General features: G+C 45.8%; 1 protein-coding gene across 7 annotated transcripts in view; it reads left to right on the top strand.

The window, feature by feature from the left end:
* The window catches only part of LOC146809365 (DNA-directed RNA polymerases I, II, and III subunit RPABC5-like), a 142,895-nt gene that overhangs the window by 113,939 nt on the left and 5,016 nt on the right, over nucleotides 1–23,940 (top strand). For all 7 annotated transcript variants that reach the window (XM_085616177.1, XM_085616172.1, XM_085616175.1 and 4 more), the window contains one exon: nucleotides 20,808–20,912. In XM_085616177.1, the coding sequence (XP_085472303.1) occupies nucleotides 20,818–20,912 (95 nt within the window). In that variant the 5' untranslated portion in view covers nucleotides 20,808–20,817. The remainder of the gene's footprint in view (nucleotides 1–20,807; nucleotides 20,913–23,940) is intronic.

Raw genomic sequence — 23,940 nt, 5'->3', positions numbered from 1 at the left:
GCGACTATGCTTAGAAGAGCAGTGTTGATTAATGATTAACTGTATGTCAAATATTTTTTTAATACACGCTTGTATATCAACCTAAAGTGGAAGGGTGCATTTGCAGTTAATTAATATATGGTCTAATTCTCCTGTATCCATGCTCCTGCAAAGATTGGAGTCCCTGAGGCCGAATTTGAGTGATTTTTCTGGGGGCTAATATGTATCCTGAATTGTCCAATGTGGTCTTTGGGAGTAATTTGTCCTTTAAAATGTATGTTTCATATAGAGGCCAGGCTGAAGGGGGTTTAGGGTAACCAAGTGGTCATTCCAAAATTTAGTCACTTTACAGGTGAGATAGTCTTAATTGTATTGTTGTGCCAAAGTGACGTGAGAAGTGATTTGGGGAGCTGTTCTATATTTATTTTTTTGGGTCGCTCGAACTTAAAGCTTCTGTAGTATTGAAATATATGTTATGAGTGAAGAATATTTGGGATCTTGACTTTGTTGATTGTTTGCAAGTTCTATAGGGGAAAGGAGGGACTAAGTCAGAATCTGTTGGTAGCCTCAATGGACCATAGCATGGTGGTGTAATTAGCTACCAGGAAACTTGACGTGCTAGAAACAATGTTTGATAGCTAATAAATTCTGGACGTGTACATCCTTTCTTTTGTTTTTATCTAATTTGAGTTTTTTTGTTGGATATTTTTGCCCTTTTGTTTTTCCAAATGAACTCAGATACGAGGTTTTTATCAACTAGCATGAAACGTTTTGATAAGGCAATGAAGTTTATTAATGTGGGTAACCTCGTTTTATGGTCTCCACACTCTCCCCCACCAAGTTATACATTTTAGGGACCAATATAGCAGTAGTTCTTTAACGATGGCAAGTGTTTTTTTTAATTTTAATTAATTTCTAATCTCTGCCAAACCAAATCCCGAAATATTGTAAGGCTTTGTCTTGCCATTTTAATCCTAATTTTTGGGGGGTTGAGGATGTGCAATGGACTTTTAGCAGGAAGCAAATCTAGAGATCTTTCATTATGGAGGTTAGAGCTAACTCCATGTCCTTGGTGAACAGGATCATCAGGAACACTATTGGGATCACATGAAAATCATTCACGTAGGCTACAGCCTTGTGAGCCCCAGATAAGATGTGACTCCCTTTTATTTTGGTATTGACTCATTGCTTCTAATAAGGGCTCTATTGATAAGAGGAATAAAAGCGGAGAGAGTGGGCAACCTAGCCTTCTTTCCTGTCTCAGGATGAATGAATTTGAGAAGGTGCTCTTTATACGCAAGTCATTGTTTCCAAACTTGCGAACAGTGTGGTCACATTACCTGTTGGTGCTTACTGCGGACATTGTGGACTTTGTGCTGAGCCCCTGGCGAATTCCCGTGATCTCTGAACCTTCCGGGTCTCCCCCGCCGCCGCAGCCCCGCCACATCTAAGGGCGCGGCCGCTGTGAGGGGAGACTACACACCCCAGAAGCCTTAGCGGCCGGACGTCGTTACCGCCATCTCGCGCCCAGTGGCGCTTAAATTTGAAACTGAACTCCGGCCGAGTGGGAGTCATTGTTTCCAAACTTGCGAACAGTGTGGTCACATTACCTGTTGGTGCTTACTGCGGACATTGTGGACTTTGTGTTGAGCCCCTGGCGAATTCCCGTGATCTCTGAACCTTCCGGGTCTCCCCCGCCGCCGCAGCCCCGCCACATCTAAGGGCGTGGCCGCTGTGAGGGGAGACTACACACCCCAGAAGCCTTAGCGGCCGGACGTCGTTACCGCCATCTCGCGCCCAGTGGCGCTTAAATTTGAAACTGAACTCCCGCCTCGCGGGACGCGCGCGGGCGGCGCCGGGAGAAGCCCGGGACAAGGGCGGGACTGTTTGTGGCCGTTAGCGGCCGGAAGAGGCTGGGCTGGGCCATTCCTCTGAGCCCTACTCTTTTGTGTACTTCAGTACGAAAGGTCTGTCTAATTACTTGTATACTGTGGCTATTGGTGTAGTACCTGTAACTTGTGTTATAGCAAACTGTGATTGGGGAGTGGTAAATATTACACTGTAGTTTACTTGTTGTTTATACTTTTATGGTTGTTTAGCTGGTTCCTAACCCTGTGTAAAACGTTTATGGTTTGTACCCCCCATTAGAACTCGTAAAATGGGAAAGCGCAATACCCATAAAACCTCACTTGTCCACAACCAAAATGTTATTACACCACAGCTTCCTAGTCTAACTGCGATAGACCGTATGTTACAAAAAACGATTGGTGTGGTGGCAAATGCCATCGAAAGTACGGAGCGTCGCTTGTCATTGCCTACGGGTTGTCTCCCTCCCCTCCCCAATCCCGACCTGTCATTACTTACTACCAATTCTCAGGATTCTACCCTATTACCTTCCTTTGCATTGCTTCCAATGACTCGTCAGGTTCCTGACACCGTAGATGTGTCTCCTATGGATAATAATGTGTCCCCTAATTTACCCCCTTTGCCCTCCCATTCAAGGCTATCCCAGTCGCCGATCATATCAGCATCCCCTTCAGGTGGCTCTCAATTAATTATCAATTGTCCGAGGCCACTTAATTTGTCTGGGACTTCAGAGGATGCCCAAAGCATAAGCTCGCCTCATGTAATCACCCGAGGTCAGTCTACTAGGCTTAGATCTGAGCTACCTCATAGGGTAAATTCCTTCGACCTAAGATCTAGTGGGGGTAGGGGAACTACAAAAAACAAAAAGCACCAAAAATCCAAAAAGCGCAAGATAACTCTTGAAAACTCTGGTGCCAGTCATTTATCTGACACTTCTGTTATAATATCTGAAACTGGTGGTGTTATTTTTGGAGATTCAACCTCACATAGGTTTGAAGCATTGGCAGGAAGACCCCCGGTGCAATCTAATAACGAAACTACTAATATTGGTCCCATATTACTCCAGAGCGATACTTCAAACCGGAAACACCCTTTAAGTCGTGCCCAAGAGATTCCTTTAATTGACTGCATTGAACAAACTATGAAGTCTCTCTTACTTCCGGTCAATGAGAGGCTTAAAGCTTTATCAACTAGGTTGGATAGGCTTGAGCAAGATATCCTTGACAACTTTTTTTCCTTAAAATCACTTATTAAACTGCATGTAAAAAATAGCTCTACCTCTAAGGAACAGAAGTTGCAAGATCCATTGCCAACGCACACTGTTGCTATTTTAGAAAATAATAACGTTACCACTGGGAATGTGGGCAGTGATAATTCTTCTGCATTAAGCTCGAAAAAAGGAAATAAAACGAGCAAATGCTTAGCAACAAAAGCTAGTAAGGTGTCAAGAGCCGACCAAGTTTCCCAACCTAAGGCTACCTTTAACATCCCTAGTAATGGAGCTACTGCTGGAAGTAAGAGAGTCAGTCCTGCCACATCTCCACAAATTCTTGGTGATAAATCCACTTCTAAGAATGCAATTGAAGTGAGGGCAAAATTGTCAAATGGTGTGGACAGGGGTGACAATGAACAGTCTAGTCCCCCCAATATTGACCTACCTTCAGCCAGCATGCCTTATGTGGTAGTATTGGTAGGAGTCCCTCAGCTGCCATCTGGCAAGATAGAAGCATACTCCGAACTGAAAAATAAAACCATCTATCACTTGAATAAAACCTGTCCTCTCCCTAGACAGTTAGATGGGAAGGTTTTGTTTGTTAGAAGGGTTGGCTGGGTAGGCAATAGACGTAAGGAGGCCCTTGGTGACTGTATTATAGTTAATTTTCGTGATGCACATGCCGTGAAGTTCATTTGTAACCACCAAAATGAGTCCTCTAGTAGCACAATCAGAGTAGTTGTCTTAGATTTCTTTTATCCCTGTCAAGTTCCCCCAAATCCAATGGCCAGTTCAGAGTAATAGATTTTGGGGTAGGCATATGAATGAGTACTACCCTTGTGCTTCTTCTAGCTATGGCTACAAGGGGGAATTTTTTGACCACAATTTAGGGTTTTGACGTATCCATTATTCCCCTTTGTATTTACAAACCAACCCCACTGATCTTTTCCCTTTGGTGTCCCCTCCAGCGGATAAAGGAAGCACTCTGGATCTGGAAACATCTTTCCATTATACTTCCACTCTTAATCAAACCAAAGTAGTGGTTAATTCTCCTAGAGATCAATTAGATCTATCATTAAGCTGTATTCATCCTATTGTGGAACCACTTAAAATTATTAGTTGGAACTTGGCTGGCATAAATAGGAAGTTGGGCTTGCCAGAATGGAATTCTCTGGTAGAAGACCATAAGATCTGTATGTTCCAGGAGACCTGGAGCCTGAAGCCCCTCCATAAAGTCGGGTATGTTACCTTCTTTTTGCCCGCAATACCCTCAAGTACAGGGAAGGGCCGCCCCTCGGGGGGACTCCTTATATGGGTAAGCATCACGCTTGGATGTAATATCACACAAAAAAATACCAATTGCTCTGATATAATAAGAATTTTACTGAGAGGTCCTAATAGGGGGGGGGAGCCCTGGAAATATTTAATGTTTATGCCAGGGGTTCTAAAAATGGTTCTATCTCCCCTACAGTAACCTTACTCGAAAATGAGCTCAGAGCCTGCAGTGATGGGGCTCAGGTCTTGGTTGCGGGAGATTTTAACTGCTCATATGAGCCCCTCGCGACCGAGGACATTTTGGACCTGGTGGAAGATGACTTAAAAAGAGGCATACCAGCATTAACTATTAAACCAATTAAAAAGTGGTCCCAAAGGGTGATACAGCTAAATGCATTGACTATGGAGTTTGGATTAAGAGCTGCAAATGGCCTCACGGTTTCAGACTCAATGGGTGCTGACACCTACAATAGGGTGAACTGCTCCTCACGGATCGACTATATCCTTCTTGATTTTTCACTTTGGAACTCGGTCCAGGATATGACGGTCCTACCTACTATTGAAAGTGATCATAACCCGTTGTCTCTAATCCTCAACGATCTGTGGCCTAGTAAAATAAATAGATTAACTCATAAGCCTGCCCCTAAAGTCCTTCTATCTAATTGTGGGCGGCGTTTAAAGTGGAATAAAATAGCTCTAGATGAAATCAAACTCCATCTTATAGACCAAACTCTATTAACCTCTCAATTAGAGTTTGATGCTATCTCTCAAACTCCCCTTGCAACAGGTAGGGTAACACTAATGTTTGAAGAAGCAATTAAAACTATAGGGGAAGTTTTTCTTGAACAAGTGCCCCGGGGTAAATCTATAACGAATCCACAGCCGAAGGGCACTCATGATTGGTTTACACCTGCATGTAGGCAGGCAAAAACAGCACTAATTAAAGCAATTAAGGGCAAAACACAATCCTTAATACAGTCTAATAGGAAGAATTACAAACGGGTTATAGCCAGTGCCAAAAAGGATTGGGAGGATGAGTATTGGCATACCTTGAGGAAGGCTAGCTCTGCTTGGGATACTATCAGAGCTAGGAATAGACCAGATAGTAACCATATCACATGTAGTATTACCAGTCAAGCATGGTTTACCCATTTCTCCCAATTGTATACTCGCCTACAAGGGTCTAGCATCGGAGCACCATTTGATTACTCTGTATTAGAGGGCGATATGATTGAGCCCGATTTCACAATCAAAGAAGTCGAGTCTGCTATCAATACTATCTTGCCCCAAAAAGCGGCCGGGCGTGATGGTATTCCCGGCGACTTGCTTCGCTATGATATTTCAAAGTGGGGGAAGTTTATACACTCCCTGCTTGTTGCTATCCATAAAGGTGCGGCAATCCCCGAATCATGGAAGGGAGCAGAGGTCGTCCCTATTTTTAAAAAGGGTTTAAGGGACGACCCTTCTAACTACCGCCCTATAAGCCTATTGGATACAACCCAGAAGGTTGTTGGGAAGGTCTTATTGGGGAGGATCCAACAATGGATTGAAGATAATGATATCCTCTCCAATTACCAAGCGGGGTTTAGAACAGGTACGGGCACAATGGAGCAAGTATTTAGATTAATGCTGATCTATTGGAAGGTTGTGGTTATAGGCAAAGGCAGTCTTTATCTCGCTTTCATTGACCTAAAGACTGCCTTTGACCTTGTGCCTAGGGAGATTCTATGGGAAGTCCTTCATAAAATGGGCCTCCCACGCTATATTCTTTTAATGTTGATGAGGCTCCATGAAGGTAATTTTGCCCAAATTAGATGGGGTACACAGGGCGAAAAAACGAACAAAATCCCGGTGGATAGAGGGGTCCGCCAGGGATGTGTTCTTACTCCCACCCTCTTTGCTTTGTATGTCAACGGTGTGGTTGAGCATCTGCTAAAAGATCCTTCAGATGAACCATCCGTGGCGGGCGAGCGTGTCTCTACCCTCCTTTTTGCGGATGACACGCTTTTGTTGTCCAAATCCCCAATGGGCCTTCAGAAGCTCCTTAACAATTTTCAGACCTTTTGTTTGGAGCGGGGATTGGTCATTAATACCGACAAAACCAAATACTTGGTGATGAATCCCCCCAAAAAACTTGCCCGACCCCCTGTCCTGAACTCAGTACCCTTAGGTAGGGAGAGGGTATTTGATTATTTGGGAATACGCATTTCACAAACAATGCAATGGACCCCCCATTTAACCAAAATGCTTCTAAACCATAAGAGGGTGACAGGGGCCCTACTAAAGGAACAACGTCTCTGCACAATAAGACCGATAGCCCCGGTTATAGACATTTATAAAGCAAGAGGAGTTAGTTCTGCTCTTTATGGAGCTGAACTATGGGGTGCCCACAATATAGACGAACTCTCAAAGTCGGAAAACAAATTTTGCAGATCATTGATGTTGCTCCCCCAGGGCACGCCAACTTTACCGTTGATGCTTGATTTAGGCTGTCGCCCGATAGCTGATCTTGCAAAACTCCGGCCATTGCTTTTATGGGCCCGGCTGTGGCGAGTCCCAGAACTCGCCAAATACGCTAAAGGGTTGTCCGAAATAATGGTATCACCGGGATGGCACAAAATAAAGTGGTTGAGAGATGTAAAAGCTTTACTTATCGATCTTGGATTAAGTGAAGCATGGGATGATAGATCCTCTCCTCCAAAGGCAACTCTAAAGACTTTATATTGGAATTGGGTTATGTCCCGAACATATGTTGACCAGTCATTGGGAAAACTTTCGGAGGACTTTTTGAAGTTCAAGGACCTACCCATTCGGGAACTCTATCTGGACATTATTGAGAAACCGTTTGATAGAGCTCTCTATTTCAAGTTTAGAGTTGGGACTCTCCCACTAAGAGCCTTCACAGCACGATGGAAATTTCCGGCTCAGACAACTGCCTTTTGCCCTTTTTGTACAACCAGCACTGAGACCCTAGCGCATTTTCTGTTCCAATGCCCGGAGTATGTAAAACCCAGACAAAAGTGGCTCAAAGCACTGTGTCGGCTCTTAGGTACTAGGTCACATATTGAGGCCTTGCGTATCTTAACGTCAGATTCACGCCCACTATATGTCTGTGGTTTATCTAAATTTTTATCATGGGCCTGGTATTTACGTAGCAAAAGGCTTAAATCTAATGTTTAATTGTTTTTTATTGCCAATTTGTATTAATTGCTTTTAACTTGTGTAGAATGTATGTACCCCTTCGCTAAAAACTTATGAAATTTAGTGATTGTTGTAAATCTTTTTTAAAAGAAAAAAAAACTTATTTATATCCAGCTTTTATGATATGTTTTATCGAAATAAAGCCTTTTTGACTGACTGACTTTATACGCAAACTAACTTTGTGATTTGAGTAGAGGGCCGGGGTCATCCTACAAAAGTCTTGTCCTAAATCACAATTGTTGAACAGCCCCTTAAAATGTCCAAGAAGCCTTGTTGAAGGCTTTGTCAGCCTCAAGTGCAACTGAGGCAGTCAACGAGTTCAGTGCGACAACCTGGGAACCTATTTCCACCTCAAGATCAAAAACCTCTACGACAACTCAATCGATCATCCACAAGGCACCAAAGACGTCCCCCCAGAAACACCAGCCAGCCTACTATCTCCAACTGGACACCGATCACAGCCGAAGACACCGCCTCGGCCATGAAAAGCATCCACTCCTGAGCCCCAACAGACCCCTGCCCCCTCACATCTACCACAGAGCCGCGGCCGCCATCGCACCCGAACTACAACGCATCATCAACACCACCTTCAAAGCAGGCACCTTCCCACATGACTGGATGCGTGCAGAAGTCAAACCCCTGCTCAAAAAGCCCACAGCTGACCCCACAGACTTCAAGAACTATCGGCCCATCTCGCTCCTCCCCTTCGCAGCCAAAGCTGCAGAGAAAACAGTCAACAGGAAACTGACACGATTCATTGAAGAGAATGCCGTCCTCGGCCCGCCCCAATCCGGATTCCGAAGCAACCACAGCAAAGAGACCACCCTTCTTTCCGCCACAGACGACATCCACCTCCTTCTGGACCAAGGCCACTCCACAGGCCTCATCCTACTCGACCTATCAGCGGCCTTCGACACCATCTCCCCCCGCACACTAGTCGCCAGACTACACAACGCAGGCATACAAGGAACAGCCCTAGACTGGATCCGATCATTCCTCACCCAAAGAAGCCAAAGGATCAGACTCCCACCCTTCCCCTCCGACTCCACGAAATCACCTGCAGAGTCCCACAGGGTTCATCACTGAGCTCCACCCTCTTCAACATCTACATGCCCCCTCGCAGCCATCATCCGACAACACGGGCTCAACATCGTATCCTACACCGACGACACCCAGCTCATCCTCTCCCTCACCAAAGACCCCACCACTGCTAAACTCAACTTCCAGAAAGGAATGCAAGACGTTGCAGTCTGGATGAACAACAGCTGCCTGAAGCTCAACGCCCAGAAGACAGAAGTCCTCGGTATCACCCTTTCTGCATGGGACAGAACCTGGTGGCCGACCGCCCTCGGACGCCCACCTACACCCTCAGACCACGCCAAGAACCTCAGCATCGTACTCAACTCATCCCTCACCATGAACCGACAGGTCAACGCCGTCACCTCCAGCTACTTCAGCACCCTCTGCAAGACCTTCATGTGGATCCCCCCTGAGTCAAGGAAGACAGTCACCCACGCACTCCTCACCAGCAGACTAGACTATGGAAACGCACTCTACGCCGGCATCAACAAGTCCCTACTCTGCAAACTGCAGACAATACAGAACACCGCCGCCAGACTCGTCCGCGGTATCCCCCCGACACGAACACATTAGCCAACACCTACGAAGTCTCCGCTGGCTCCCCGTGGAGAACTGACTCACTTTCAAAACCCTCACCCGCGCCTACAAATGCCTACACAACATCGAACCCAAATACCTCGACGGAATCAAATTCCACGTCCCCAAAAGAAACCTCCGATCTTCCAACCTCGCACTGGCCGAATCCCCGCACATCTGCAGAGCCAGAGCAGGCGGAAGATCCTTCTCTCACATTGCGGCCAAGACCTGCAATGCGAGAGAAGCTACCGGCAGACATCAGACGCGCCCTCTCCCTGAACACCTTCTGGAAGACCCTCAAGACCTGGCTCTTCAGCTAAACAGATCTGCCCCCCCCCCCCAGCGCCTTGAGACCCTCATGGGTGAGTGTAGTAATCACTCTGCAGACAGTTTACATGAAGCAGAGAAGTTTGCCAGTAATACAATTGTCAATATACATATAGGAAACTACTACAGTGAGTAACATGCTTACAATTCCCTGATTGATTGAATGATTGCTTTAGTAAGTATGTGGCAAAATAGTCTAATATTATTGCTCGCCCTCCTACAGTTTTAAGGAATTTCGATTGATCTGTTTAGTACCTTTTTCTAGACATGAAGCTAGAATTTATGCATAGTTCTTGCATTGAAGGTTTATTAGTATGATGGGTTGGTAGTTTTTAATTTCAAAATTATCCTTGCCGTCTTTGGAGATGATAAATGTAGTGGCAAATGGTACTCAAGTTGGCAAAGTGTCTGTAAAGTGCGTAGAGTCGATCTATAAGGCTTTGTGCACAAGATTTATAGAATTTGCCTTAAAAGCCATCCGTGTCCTGCACTTTCTAAATTTTAAGGCTCTGGGTGCCATTGAGTATTTCAGTCTGTTATTCCATGATGGGGAGTTTTTTGGTCTATCCTTTCAATGTGAAATTGCAGCTTCTGGAATGCAACATGCTAGTGACTAAAATGCTAGGACTGGCCAAAGGCATGCCACACAGGCGATTGGGCCAATTGGCAGCTTTGTATTTTCAATCTCTTTCCTTAGGGCTGGGTAGAAAGAGAGCCACTCTTCTGTCTACTAGCATGTATCTGGTTCACAATCCTCTCTGTAATGTTGTTGGTTCCTATCTCCTTTGCTGGGTAAGTGCAGTCCCGATGGACACTTCAATAGTATGTAAATGGGAGCTTTAATGTGATGGGTATTCCTTTGCCGTATTATACGATTCTGGCCAAATCAGCTTACAGACTAGGGAGAAACCTATTTAATACAATGAATTGTCTTCACATCCTATCCCTCCCTTAAGATCCTACCAACATGTCCCTGTCTGCCCAGAAGCACGGCCAGCCCTGCAACACCTCAGCCTAAACGCCCTCGTATAGCAATTAATCTATTTACCTTCACACATATGGCACCCCTTGCTGCCCCATCACACTGACAGCTCAATTATTTACAACCAAAATCTACTCAAGCCTATCCATCATACCAAATCGCCCAATATGTCGTGATCCCAACCAACAAACATACCTAAAAAAGAAAGAAACCGAGTACTGTAAATACAAGCTCACACCTAACTAGCATTGCAGTCTTTGACTGAATCACCTGTTCAAATGGCTTACAGATGGGTTGGAGTTCTCTACCCCCACTTCATCCCCAGGTGCATCTTGGGGAGGTCAGTGCAACCACAACAGACAGCCCAATAGTAAATAAACTGATGTTTTAGTGTGGATGGGTCTGCATTACAAAATGTTATACTTGGCCCGTATACCTTACACACTACTTGGAAAGTAGTAAATGTCCTAATAATCCACTATTATTCTAGCTACTTGTGGCTAGTGGCCTACATGCCGCTTTTGATCCTTCTGCTACTTCCACCTAACTCACATGCCTGTCCTACCATCCCTCAGCCACTTGCCTATTGTTCCTTCTGCTAATTGCTCCTACCCCCAACCTGTTAAACTGTTTTTTTCAGGCATAATGGTCCTGATCTGTTTAAACCCTTCCTCCCAAAATTGGCCTGGCCACTCAGGAACGTGTCCAATCCTTCTGCTATACTTTAACCTAACCAACCTCGACTAACATTGAGGTTCTGGTTCCGAACTTCAGCGCACATGAAAAGCCTCCCACTAAGAGACTGCCGGCCAACAAAACACCCTGCTCAAAGCATCTAACAAGCATTGGCAATTCTAATAGGTCTGGCTTTGAAGGAATGTTGTATGATCCAGTGAATCATTGAGAGTAAACAGTATGGGGATGGATATGCATTTGTGTGGAACCAAAGACCTGTAGAATAATATTGGTTTAGATTAGAAGGTCAGGTGGCAGTTGCACTGTCAAGCCAAATCGTAAACGCCATGTAGGTTAATGACTCCCCACCTGTGCAGCTGCCAGAGAGAAAAAACAACATACATTATCTAGTTAACTAAGACCCTTTAATTCCCATGCCCTGTGCATGCCCTTGAAAGTTAAAGTTCAGGCAGCCTGATAAATTAAATGATCACAGCTGCTCTAGACTAAGCACATTTTAGTGGAAGCAGTCAATGTCTGTCCAATTGCAACATGTTCTTCTGATTCCCAACATGTGGGCGGAGCCAAACCCCTCTAGTGGTGGTCGTATAATTGGCTGGCAACAACTGCACGGTCAAGCCAGAACATAAAATTGACAACCAATTCCAACCTTTCAAAAAAATCTAATTTCGTTTTCCAACTCGCTCTCCCAGTTCCCTTCTCTCCTCACTCCCTTCTCTTATTTCCTCAGTTCTTCCATAATTTGCCATTCCAAGCGGTCTCAATTTTCTACTCAACTTCTTTTTAAATGTCTGATCTCTCGTTTCTGCAACAATATAAATGTATCGCCTCAACTTATGACAAGTCTTATTCCACATAGGTATCCCTGCCCTCATTTAAACTTTCCAAATTCTCTCTTCGTACTTCCTCCCCCAAAGTGCAAATCCTATATCTGGGCAACAACCTCCTTTGTATCAGCTCAAACCATTCATCTGATTCGCTCCCCCAAAAGACTGTGCCCCTTTGACCTCCACCCTCCTCCATTTCCGAGGATTCCTGGTTAACACTGCTTGACTAACTCTACCTGGATAGAAAAGGCACGTGCACGGTGAAGTGGGTTAATCCTTGCGCCGAACAACGCCAACTGGCACGATGCGTCTTCAAACAGCTGCCTCAAAACTGTGTGCACTAGTGATTTTGTTGATTCACGGTGGCCGAAGTATAAGTATATTGCCTATGTCATGGCTGTACACATGTCTCCCTAGGCACAGTTGGTAACTGCCTTGCCTTAGCAGACAACACAGCTATCGCCTCAAAAAAAAAGTGGGGGGGAGGGGAGGGGGGGGGACTCTCCATATTAGGTAGTATCACAGGAAGTGACATTACGGCGTGTGGCTTTGCAGGAAGTGACATAACAGGAAGTGACATCACTGCACGTGACAGGTTCCTTTACCCAAAGATTGACAAACTAACTCTGCTGCCAGCCTACCCCACCAGGTGTAATATTCCATGTGCAGCACATTTCCATGTAGATGTATGTGATTGCTTAAGCTGCCTGGTGGTTAACACATTTGATGGAAAGATCTGTTTTTGTCTAGTCATAGTTTTGACTTAAAGTAGCATACAGGATTATTGCACCTCCTGCAAAGCGCATCATGTAACATGCAGATGGCAGATTTTATTTTATGTAGATAGGTAAGTAAGTGGGTTACTGCTTTGAACACAGAGATCCTTGTGTTACACACAGTTGCATTGTAATGCTTCTAATATAGAAGAGTAAGCTCTGAAGGATATGTGACTCCATCACCCAGCAACCCTCACTGTCTTGTGTAACACATCCTGTGCAATGATTTACAAACTTGTGTGATTTATTGTCAATATAATGTGTATGTTTGCTGTAATGTGATCTGACACCCTATATTGGGATGAATAGAGCTGTAAAACCAATAAATACTGGTATTTAAATTGTTATTTTGCACTGGGACAGAGTAACACATCTGACATTCTTACAGTGCATTAATATCTATTATATATGGGGGTCCCAACAAAGTCAAAATCGTGCCTTATTTATGCACCTTTGAAGTGTTAACAAGCTTCTGCTTTTGTTTCCCTTCCTCTGCATTTACATCTAGGAGTGAGGCTACAAGCAGGCCCCAGCCTGGGTACTTGGACATAACAAGCATTTGCAATGCAATAGGTCTCGCATTTATAAGAGTTTGAGCTATTGGCATTGTAAAATTACAATGCCTTTTATTTATGTTTTGTATTTAAAACAAATAAAAGGCATTGTCATTTACAGCAGTGTGCGGCGTGCAGCAGTGTGCGGCGTGCAGCAGTGTGCGGCGTGCAGCAGTGTGCGGCATGCAGTTGCGTGTAGCAGTGTGCGGCGTGCAGCAGTGTGTGGCGTGCAGCAGTGTGTGGCGTGCAGCAGTGTTTCGTGTAGCAGTGTGAGGCATGCTGCACTGTGGCGTGCAGCAGCGTGCAGCAGTGTGCGGCGTGCAGCAGTGTGTGGTGTGCAGCAGTGTGCGGCATGCAGCAGTGTCGTGCAGCAGTGAGTAATGCAGCAGTGTGCACCCACCCGCCGCTTGCTAGGTAGTGCTTTCTATAAGCAACGTGCTCAATAGCCAGCACATTGCCTTTCCTGCACACGCTAATTCCAATTGTACATTTTTTTCATAAAAAGAGCGAGTCTGGCATGAATTTCAGAGCACAAGCACGTGTCCGGGAGGGCAGGCGATGAATGGCGCCCTGTGTTCCGGTCACAAACTCTGGCAGATAGGCATTTTGAAACAAAAAGCTAGGCCTCTTGGTGAGGTCTTAAGTCCGCCTAAATTTCTTCTTGCTACAGGCAGTTTGATGCTCGGTAAGATTACTCTACTCTGAAAACAAGATGAACAAAAAAGAATAAAAATTAAAGACACCTATGCCTTTCTGTGAGGCGCCCGGTCAAGACGTAAAGTAACAGGTCAGTGACCTGAGGTTGCAGCAAAGGCTAGCCTGAAGTGCTTACGGCCCATCTATGTTTGGATCTGAAACTAGTTCTCTTTTCCAACTAGCTGTCCTTGCGGTGCATTGTTTCCACTGAGGCGCACATGAAATCTCACGTACAGGCCAAAGGCTGAGGGATTTGTAAATGTCACTTTTGTGAATAGGTTGCATTTGTGAGTATGTGTGTTTACATGTTTTTGCCATGCCTATTGGCTTTGGTGGTCCCAGCCTTCCTCCTTTTCCACAGTTTTCCTTTCTCTTCCACCTTCTCTTGCTCTGGGTGAAAAGTTGCTGATGAAAACCACTGTTCTGGTCCCTATAAGGAGCGCCAGTGCCCACAACCTCCACCCACACCTCCTGTTGCACCGCCTTCATAAGAGGCGCTTTCAAAGTGTGCACATAACACAGAAACAGCAGAACAATCAGCTAACATGACAAAATTGTGCCATTTCTGAATACAAACATAACAAAATAACGAAAAGAGCATCTTCCGAACATCTCCAGATTCCCCGTGTGCGGTGGGCTGGCTCACCTCCCTCCAATATACCAGCCTTGCTTGCTTTCTTCCTTCATGCTTTCCTGCGCCTGCAGCCATGGGAATGTCAGAAAGGAGCAGCCAGGAAGAAGAGGCGCGTGAATGTGACATATCGGGGATTTGCCACTGAGGATGAGCCGATGATGTAGGTAGCTGCTCCGTGATTGCAGGGGGGGTTCCTAGCTAAGAATAGCTCTGTTATCAGTCACCAACAGATGCTAACCCCCGCACCCTCCCCGTTGTTTAGGGGGGGAGGGGGGGGGTCAGCTAGGCAATGGGCCTTTAGCTAGGTGACTGCAGTGATCTGATCAGCAGAGGTTGCCAATGAAAATAAGCTTTTGTGCGTTTTTATTGACTGTTTCACCATAGCTGGGTGGGGGGAGGGTCAAGAGTGCTGAAGACGTTCACAGACTGTGGCGGTGCTCCTGTCACACTGAACGCAGCTGCAGCGTGGCGATGGATATCTGACTGCAGTGGTAGGCACAATTGGCAGGCCTTTGCCGAGCAGTCGTCGGGTGATGTCTTTTGTGTTTTTCTGCTGTTCGTGCGACAGTTCTCACATGTGATTGAAGGGCACAGGGGGGAGACTGGCATGCATCATTGCAAACAAAACACTAATCCGATGGACTCGGATGCTGCAGTTTGACCTTCTATGGCCTTGTGTACAACTTCCGGGCAATTAGTTCCATTATGTATGTATGTAGAGCGCAACCCTAGTTCGAGAGTAACGGAGTACTTTGGGTGAACATTTTCGGGTACTGAAAATTTGTGAACAAATATTGCTTCACATGTAATTTACACATGGACAAATAGTTTGTTTGTAAACACATGGACAAATAGTTCGTTTGTAATAAGCGCAGTGGCAAATACCGCTCAGCTTGTCCCAGGTGCCAATGCAAATGGAATTGGTTGTTTACACAACCTATGTGTCTGCAGGAAGAGGCAGCGAGGCATGGTACAGGGAGGTAAATCATTCACGCCCAGTGAAAAAGATCAGGGAACAAGCAGGAAGTGGGATAAGGGAGGGGGTGGCAAATGGTGATCACTTTCGCTTTGATGTCCTCAGTGGCCGCGCGGCTCACTGAGGACATCAAAGCGGCCACTAAAGTGATCAGTTCAGGCTGCCAAATGGTGCGCGCGCCCGGCGCACATGCACTGTATTTGGAGGCCTGAAAAGCACTAGTTTGCACTTCCAGATCCCCCTTTTACAAAAGCTCTCGCGAGAGCAGCGCTAAAGCGCTGGCTCAGGCGAGACCTAAAAAGGCCAAATGGGCCCTTAAGTTTGGCCTTTGTTATGACCCAGCTGGAGTCTCGAATGGGGGGAAAAAAAACCCTCTCCCTGTCTGCACGTTGCTGCTCGGAAGGAAAGCAGATAACGAGCAGGCGCTGCTGAATGTATCCCGGTGTCTCAAAATGACACCGGGACGCGTTCAGCATATTTTTGAGTGGGGCTGAAATTCTTGGCAGGGTGGACGGAGTCCACCGTGTTAAAAGAATGGGTGGACGCCATCCACCCGTGTGTACCCCGACTCGAGCCCTGGCTATTGTCTCCTTTTCGTTCGACTGGGTCTTTAATGTTCTCAGTCTTCCATGTATAGCCCCTGCCTGCTCTTTCGCATTTCACTCTGATTCCCTCCTACGTAGGAGCAACAAACTAGAGATCAGAGTCTGCACAAGCTGTGTATGTGACCTCTTATGCAGCACGCTGGGAAGGGCAGGCGAGCACCGAGATCCTGTCCATGCCTCTGCCTCCCGGTACTCGATGATGTTGGGCTTGGTAATTGTGTGCAGGAAACGAACCCGGGGCGGGCAAGGGTTATCGAGCCACCCAGCAGGGCAGGATGTGGGGCTATATTAGATGTAAAAGTTGCAGAGTAGATGATGATCTGAAGATGCTCCTTCCTATCTGCCTATGTTCTTTTTATTTTTTTATAATTCTTTTTATTGATGACCGCTGCAGCACTTGACAAACATTTTGTAAGTCAGTACACTGCGTAGTACAATTACAATGAGTCATGCTTTATCATATTTGAGTCAATCGTGTTCTATCTGTTAACACAATACCTGTTGAGTATTACTCGCTGTGCAACGTAATGTGGACCTTCGGAGGCAGGGCCGGACTGGCTGTAGCGGGCACCGGGCGTTTCCCTGGTAGGCCGCCATATTGTGGGACGGTTTTAGACCCTGGGGGCCGTTTTTGTTACTAGTAGCCAGCAATATCGGCCCCTGTAACAAAATCAGCTGAAATCGGCCGTATCAAACAGCTCGACCGCACCCCTCCTCACCCCCAGGAGGGCTGACCGAGCAGTTTGCCAGGGCCGGTATGTGTTCCCAGTCCGGCCCTTCTCGGAGACTCATGGATACTCCCTCTATACTCATTGCACTTTCCCCATATTTGTAACCATTTCCTGGGACAGCCCCTTGAGTCATATATTGTCCTTTCCATTAACCTGCACTAGTCCTTATCTCTCTTCCATGCGGTGATTGTTGGTACTTCTTGTGATCCCCACAGTCTTGCGATGTTACGCTTAGTGACCATCATTCCCAACGTCACCCAGGTTCTTCCTTTAATATTTAAGTCTGTGGGCCCCAGATATTTAATAGGCATAGTCCGGCCTTGGGTTCTATTTTCACCCCCAGCACTTCCCCAATACATTGTATTAATGCTGTCCAATATCTTCTAATGCTGCCCATGTTCTTAGAGAAAACTGATGTGATGTAGGCGTGTGACTTACTCTGCACTGAGCTCTAAAGGAGACTGTTGTACAGTGTATCCCTGGGTACTGCATATGACTTGATCACATGGATTTTCAAGTCCTTTAGAAGCTCTAGTCGAAGGGATCCCTTTACGTGCACGCAAGTATTGCCAAATGTTATGCTACACAGCCCACTCTTCATAACTTGTGTACCCATTCTCTGAAATCCTTAAAGCCTCCATACACTAATAAATGCAAACCCTGTGGAAATATTTATTTTAAGAATCTTAAAATAGGGTCGTGAGCCAGCCAAGAGGCCTGCCGCTAACGAGTGCCTGTATCGCAACTGCTCAGCGGGTGGGACGGTCTTGATAACTGAACTTGGACAAAGCGGTAGTTTTATTAGCTCACTCATTGAACTAGTCAGATCATGGTGGCTCCTTAAGCAATCTACGAGGAACTCCAAGGGCGCCTGTAGGTGAGGCTTGACAAGAGGGGATGGTGGGTGTTGGCGACCAGGCCCTTAAGTGCTTCTGGCAGTCAAGGCCTTTGCTCACTGGAAGGTGGAGCTTGTAAACACTTCCTTTTGTATTCTGCCCAACTGCATATGGGTGATGTAAGCCTCCCAATGGTAGGCCTCCAGTTGTGAAATAATTGGAAGAGAAAACTGAAAATCTGGTGGTACACAGGGGGCAGGAGAGCGGTGTCCTGATGCTCACTCTGCATCCAGCATCTGAAACTGAACGACACCTATGTTACCTTCACACGCAACAGCAAGTCTTTCTCCCTAAGTGTAGGTGAGTTCATCAGTGAGCTGGGACGATGGACCCCACATCCCTGCTTATATTCTTGAGAATGTCTAGGAAGCAGAGATTCCCCCAAGTGTAGGTCCTTTCAGAAGAGGTGCTGCACAGCAACTTTGATCCTCCAGAGCCATTGAAGAAGTCGCTGGATCTGGTGGCCGAGTTTGGTGAAAGATACAATCCTGCTGGTGACATGAAAAACTGTCCTTTCTCATCATGTCTGCCCTCTCGGTGTCTCAGCCACAGTGGAAACTCCACTGTCTCTTATGTGCAGTTTGATAATATTGGAGAAGGGATCAGAAGGAACTGCTGTGTTATTTTCATGGGTCCTTCAAAAGTGCTGGATCCTAACCCTGACAATCTCTGGGTTGGGTTGTAGTACATACAATACTGGGAGAGCGGACTTCTCTTTAGTTAGCCCTCTAAACCACCGGCTTTGTTTGGTGGCTACAAATCCATATATGAATGGGAAATGGGGGCTGGCAAATAAACTCTTGCTGGAGACCTAGGCCTTGCTAAATTCAGACCTTATTTGCTGAACAGTTTTGTGCCCAATATTTTATTACTGACCTGGAGACTTGCGTTTTAATTGGCTAACGCTGGAGGCCAATCCATATCTTCATCGATTTCCCTTTCAGTGGTTGTGGAACGGAGAGGTATCCTTTCAATCAGTAGCAGTGCTTAATTTGGAAAAGATTGAATGCTGGAACCCAAAGCTCTGCTTACACCCTGTGGCCATTACAATTAAATGTCGGCGCACTCGATACCAAGGCCCTGTAGTCCTGAATCCACCTCTACCGGTTACTCCCTGCCTCTTTATCTCACACTTGCAGGTTCCTGCTTTCTCTCTTTATGACCGATTTTCCCTTTCTCTTCCTGAGGTCTTTCCGACTTTTTTTTTGTCACTTGCTCTCGATAATGTCGAATCCAGAAAAATAGTTTCGGTACCCAAAATAAGTGCTGGTGGGCTCCACCGGCTCCAATTAAGCACTGGTCAGTAGCCATTCACATTGATCACCTGAATTCCAATGGCATTAATGGCAAACGGTGCGCACTGATAGACCTGGTCACCACCACACAGTGACCCCGAGGCTGTGGCTTTAGGCAAAGCCACAAGTCAATTCTTGGATGTAATGCAGCTGTTTGATGGTGGAGGAGGGAGGGCTTCCGTAAGGGGTTCATTTTAGATGGAGGAACACAATTTATGAGGAGACTGTTATATGGCTTAGGGACATCATGGAGTGGAAGTCCACCAGAGGGTGCGCGTTACCACCCTGAAATAAGTGGACTATGTGAGAGGTCACTGTGAGCCTTGAGCATGATTGGGGCATCTGCTGAAAACCAAGTGGGAGGAGTAGCTTTCCTTCTTATTACTCTCTGCTCCTGGGCTCATCCCTTTTTAACTCCTGTAGAAGGTGCCCCTGCCCCTCTGATAGTGGTAAGGACTTCATGTCTCTGTCCTGATGAGGGTCCTGCAGAATGAGTGGCGTGATATGGGATCCAGCAGCTGTCCAAGTACAAGATGACACTGCTTTGACTGAGCCCACAGCGTGGGGCATCAGCAACCAAGCCTAGACCATGCCCTTCACACCCCTCCAGCTCTTAGAGGACTATGATTCTCGGGTAAGGAAACTCGCCTCCAGGATTGTTCATAGGGTATTTCCTGAGGAGTAAAATTAGCCTGTGAGCGAAGGAAGTGTGCCAGGGCATCAAGGCACTCGCCTGTACCCACCGTGGTGGCGGAGAAGGTTCTTCTGCTTTTCTGTGCACTTTGGGGTGGGCCCTCTAATGATTATAAGGGAAACTGTTCTACATTCTATTTTGAGGTGCTGCATCTGACTTGGTAACCTGATTCCGTGTCTTTTGTCTGAGCTGAGCTTTAGTGCAGTGGTTCTTATCGTTGTGACTTCTGGGGACCCCCAATTAATCATTACTTAAACCCAGCCCCCATTCATTATCTGAATCTAGGGACACCCCCTGCCCCCCGGAGTCATGACTGTTAGCCGAGTAGATGATTTTAACTGCAAAAACGATACACAAAAAATACAGACAAAATATTCAAATAAATATAAATTTGTATTTTATTAATTCACAAACTCATATAAATAAATAAAAAAATCAACATTTTAATATGAAGGTTTGCTTTTCTAAATTCAATTCAGGCCACTCTTTATCCATAATATATTGTGTTTGATGCACTGGCACTGCTCCCACGAATCAAACTAAGGATACTCATTCATTTTTTTAGTCTCCAATTTCAAATTCCTGCACCCTTCCAGTACATTTTAGAAAGTACATTTAGCTTCTTTATTTATATACACTATCAATCTGCAACTACTTAGAAAATCAAATATTAACAAACTCCCGGAGGAGGCTTTGCGGATCCCAGGGGTCTCCGGATCTCAGGTTAGGAACCACTGATTTAGGGTATTCCTTCGGTGTGTATAAATATCTCTGAACGTCATGTTATTGGTCTGCTATTATTATTGAAAAAGTGTTTAATTATCTGTTCTGGGATGTACATTCTGTGGTTCCGCTGTTCAACGCTATATATATATATTCCCCCTCCCCCCCCCCACACCCCCGTTGCTCACATCTCTTCTCTTTACAGTGGCAGCGCTATGATCATTCCTGTAAGATGCTTCACCTGTGGAAAGGTGGTTGGTAACAAGTGGGAAGCTTACCTGGGCCTCCTGCAGGCAGAGTACACTGAGGGGTAAGTACAGCTTGACGTGTTTGTCTCTACACACAGCCCACCCTTCCTGCACAGAAAGTCAGTAAGACCATGCATTCATATGGGTCCGAATCCCACAGGTCACAGCGGCTCGCTCCGGTTTGGACTACTGGGGTATAATGCGCACCGCAGACTGTAGCGCGGGACAGTACGTCATTGCACAGCACACTGCATGTCTGTCTCGAGTGGACCCTGGGTGGATTGTGTCTACATTCTAGAATGGAGTGTGCTTGTTTGCATCTTCTTACCTAGGTCAAGAATTGCACTGCGAATTTGAATCTTTAATGCAGCATTGGGCAGCGGCTAGTGGCGCTGTAGGATCAGAACACTTGTTTTCCCTGGATTTGTTGCAATATGGCACAGTACTTTGCGGCTAGGTCAGAGTAGATCATGGGTTGCCCACTTGGTGCAGACTAATCTACACTGAGTGCGGTGAGAGGCGGCTCCTTGTTGCTTGGGACATCCGAGGACCAGATTGTGTAGGAGGGAACCACAGCCTCCATCATGTTATGTCACAGCAAACATGACTCTGGCCATACCCCTGTAGTCCCCCTTTTTCTATTAGTCCCATCTCTTGATGAGGGCCTAAAATTGACTGACCCCCATCGGTTACAACTAATGGCCATTGATCATAACAACCCTTTTGTTTTTAGGTTTTGTCTGGACAGCACACATGCGCTGATGGCAACATTTATTGTTACCAACCTAGTTGGTGACATGCTTCATCATTGGGTTCCAACCAGAGAGGCCGAATGCCTCTCTGGTGTGCTACAACGCCTGATTACAGCAGAGCAGGTTGATAGTAACAGTGTCCGTGCAAGGAATGTGAAATTGAATTTACTATACCACAGGGATTATTTATTAGTGGAAAGGTAAGCCAAGGATAAGAAAACTTGAAATGGACGTTAGACTGGGTAAATTGTCCAGTGACATCACTGGTGTGCAAGGAATGTGGTATACACGTTTCAGCCTCATAGATGCAATTTTGCGAGGCTTTCTTTATCCTTGGCTTACCTTTCCACTAATAAATAATCCCTGTGGTTCGGCAAATTCAATTTTAACCGTTCACTTTGGTTCACATTCCTTGCACTGACACTGTTACTATCAACCTGCTCTGCTGTAATCAGGCGTTGTAGCACACCAGAGAGGCATTCGGCCTCTCTGGTGGGAACCCAATGATGAAGCATGTCACAAACTAGGTTGGTGAGTGAGTGTTCTTTTTATACTTTAGAGTGACTCTTTTTGCCTGTGTTATTTCAATTGGTTCCACTCTTTTGTTGTTTTTGTCATATTTCCTAGGGGGTTTAAGAGTGGCTTTGTTACTTTACCCTCCCTCCCTTTTTGGTTAATAACATTTATTGTTAACAATAAAAAATAAAAAAAGTTTATAACCTTTTTAGAGCCCGCCCATTACTTACCGTTGTTTGGTTTCCACGTCGCTCTTGCTGCCTTGCTAATGATTGGTCAGCACCTCCTGCTTCCTCTAAGCGTTTCCAGCGTGTCCCTGCCATGGAGCATGGACCTGGTACAGCTTTCTGTCTGCAGAAAAAGTCCTTCCACCGGTTGCAGGTACTTTTTTAGGTCTCGCCTGAGCCAGCGCTTTAGCGCTGCTCTGGCAAGAGCTTTAGTAAGCGGGGATTTGGAAGTGCAGACTACTGCTTTTCAGGCCTCCAAATAAAGTGCATGTGCGCCAGGCGCGCGCACCATTTGTCAGCCTGCCTGATCACTTTCGCGGCCGCGCTTTGATGTTCTCAGTGAGTCATGAGAACATCAAAGCAGCCGCGAAAGTGCTCACCATTTGCCACCCCCTCCCTTGGCGGCTCGGATTTGTAGCTCAGCACGCTTGTAATAAAGCGGTGGGGTTTTTCGGCTCTTCATGGCCTAGCGTCATGGGTGGCTTGGCTTGGTATTATCACAGTAGTTAGTCTTTCCCCCAATGTGACCCCTTACTGTAACAAACTGCCCGGCACTCTGCATATCCTTCCCTTTCATGCTTGCATGTTTGAAAGGCTCTTTTTGCCTTGCTGAAGGTAGCGTTAACATCCCAGGAAATGCAGTTTAATTGTTCCCAGTAATATTTACAAAGAACCGCACTCTTCTCTAAAATCTCGCCGATTTGAACATGTTTATTTAAATGAGGTACTCGTCTCTAAAGCCTTCCTGACTGGAACATGTCTGTTAGTGAGGCGCTCATTTTTTTTTCTATATTGTGCAACAGCTGCGTAAATGAGGCACTGTCTCTAAAGCTTTGCCAATTTGATTATGTTAAGTAAATTACGCACTAGTTTGATTTTTGTGTTGCATGCTTCTCAAGCATTCTGCTGGATCTGCAGGAACAGGAGTGTTTTTCGGGGTGCCTCTGTTTGCTCTCTGCTTGTTGTAGATACCAGCCGATGTGTGTCATTAGCCGCTAAATAAAATTAATTCAAAACTCTGCATCATCGTATAACGGGTCTGTCCTTACATGTATCAGACTGCTCACATTGGGTCTGAGGCCTTTTCCTTGCACTTGTATCAAATAAGATTTTCTATGGGCTTCTAGAGAATGTTTTTCACTGGCTGAAGTTCTTTCCTTACTGACTCTTGGTGGCCATTGTTCAAGCTCTGGTATTAATACACGCAGTAACGTTCTTTATTTCAGGCCAGAAGGTCACCGCAGCAGGTTCCTTTGAAAAGAGGCAGGATGAGATATCACAAGCATAGAAAACATTTATTTGGAGCACAGAACCATGTGCCATCCGCTGAATTAACGGACAAACAATACAATGCATATATACCCTAACAACAAAAGGGCTGCCAAATATTGTGATCCAAAGATGTACTGTGCAATCATTGGCACCGCCCTTAGAAGTGGGCGTCCCTGCTTCAGCAGTCTTTGTTTAAGGTGCAGCGTGTGGTTTGAGCACCACTCAGCGGGTCAAATGCCCTTTGCGCCTCTAAAGGTGGATACCTATCTATCAGAAGGATGTCGTCTTCTTTTGTATCCATATTAATGTCAACATTTCACTCA

The sequence above is a fragment of the Triturus cristatus genome, chromosome 7 (assembly GCF_964204655.1).
Source record: "Triturus cristatus chromosome 7, aTriCri1.1, whole genome shotgun sequence".
Taxonomy (NCBI): domain Eukaryota; kingdom Metazoa; phylum Chordata; class Amphibia; order Caudata; family Salamandridae; genus Triturus; species Triturus cristatus.
This window is presented reverse-complemented; position numbering and strand designations above follow the sequence as displayed.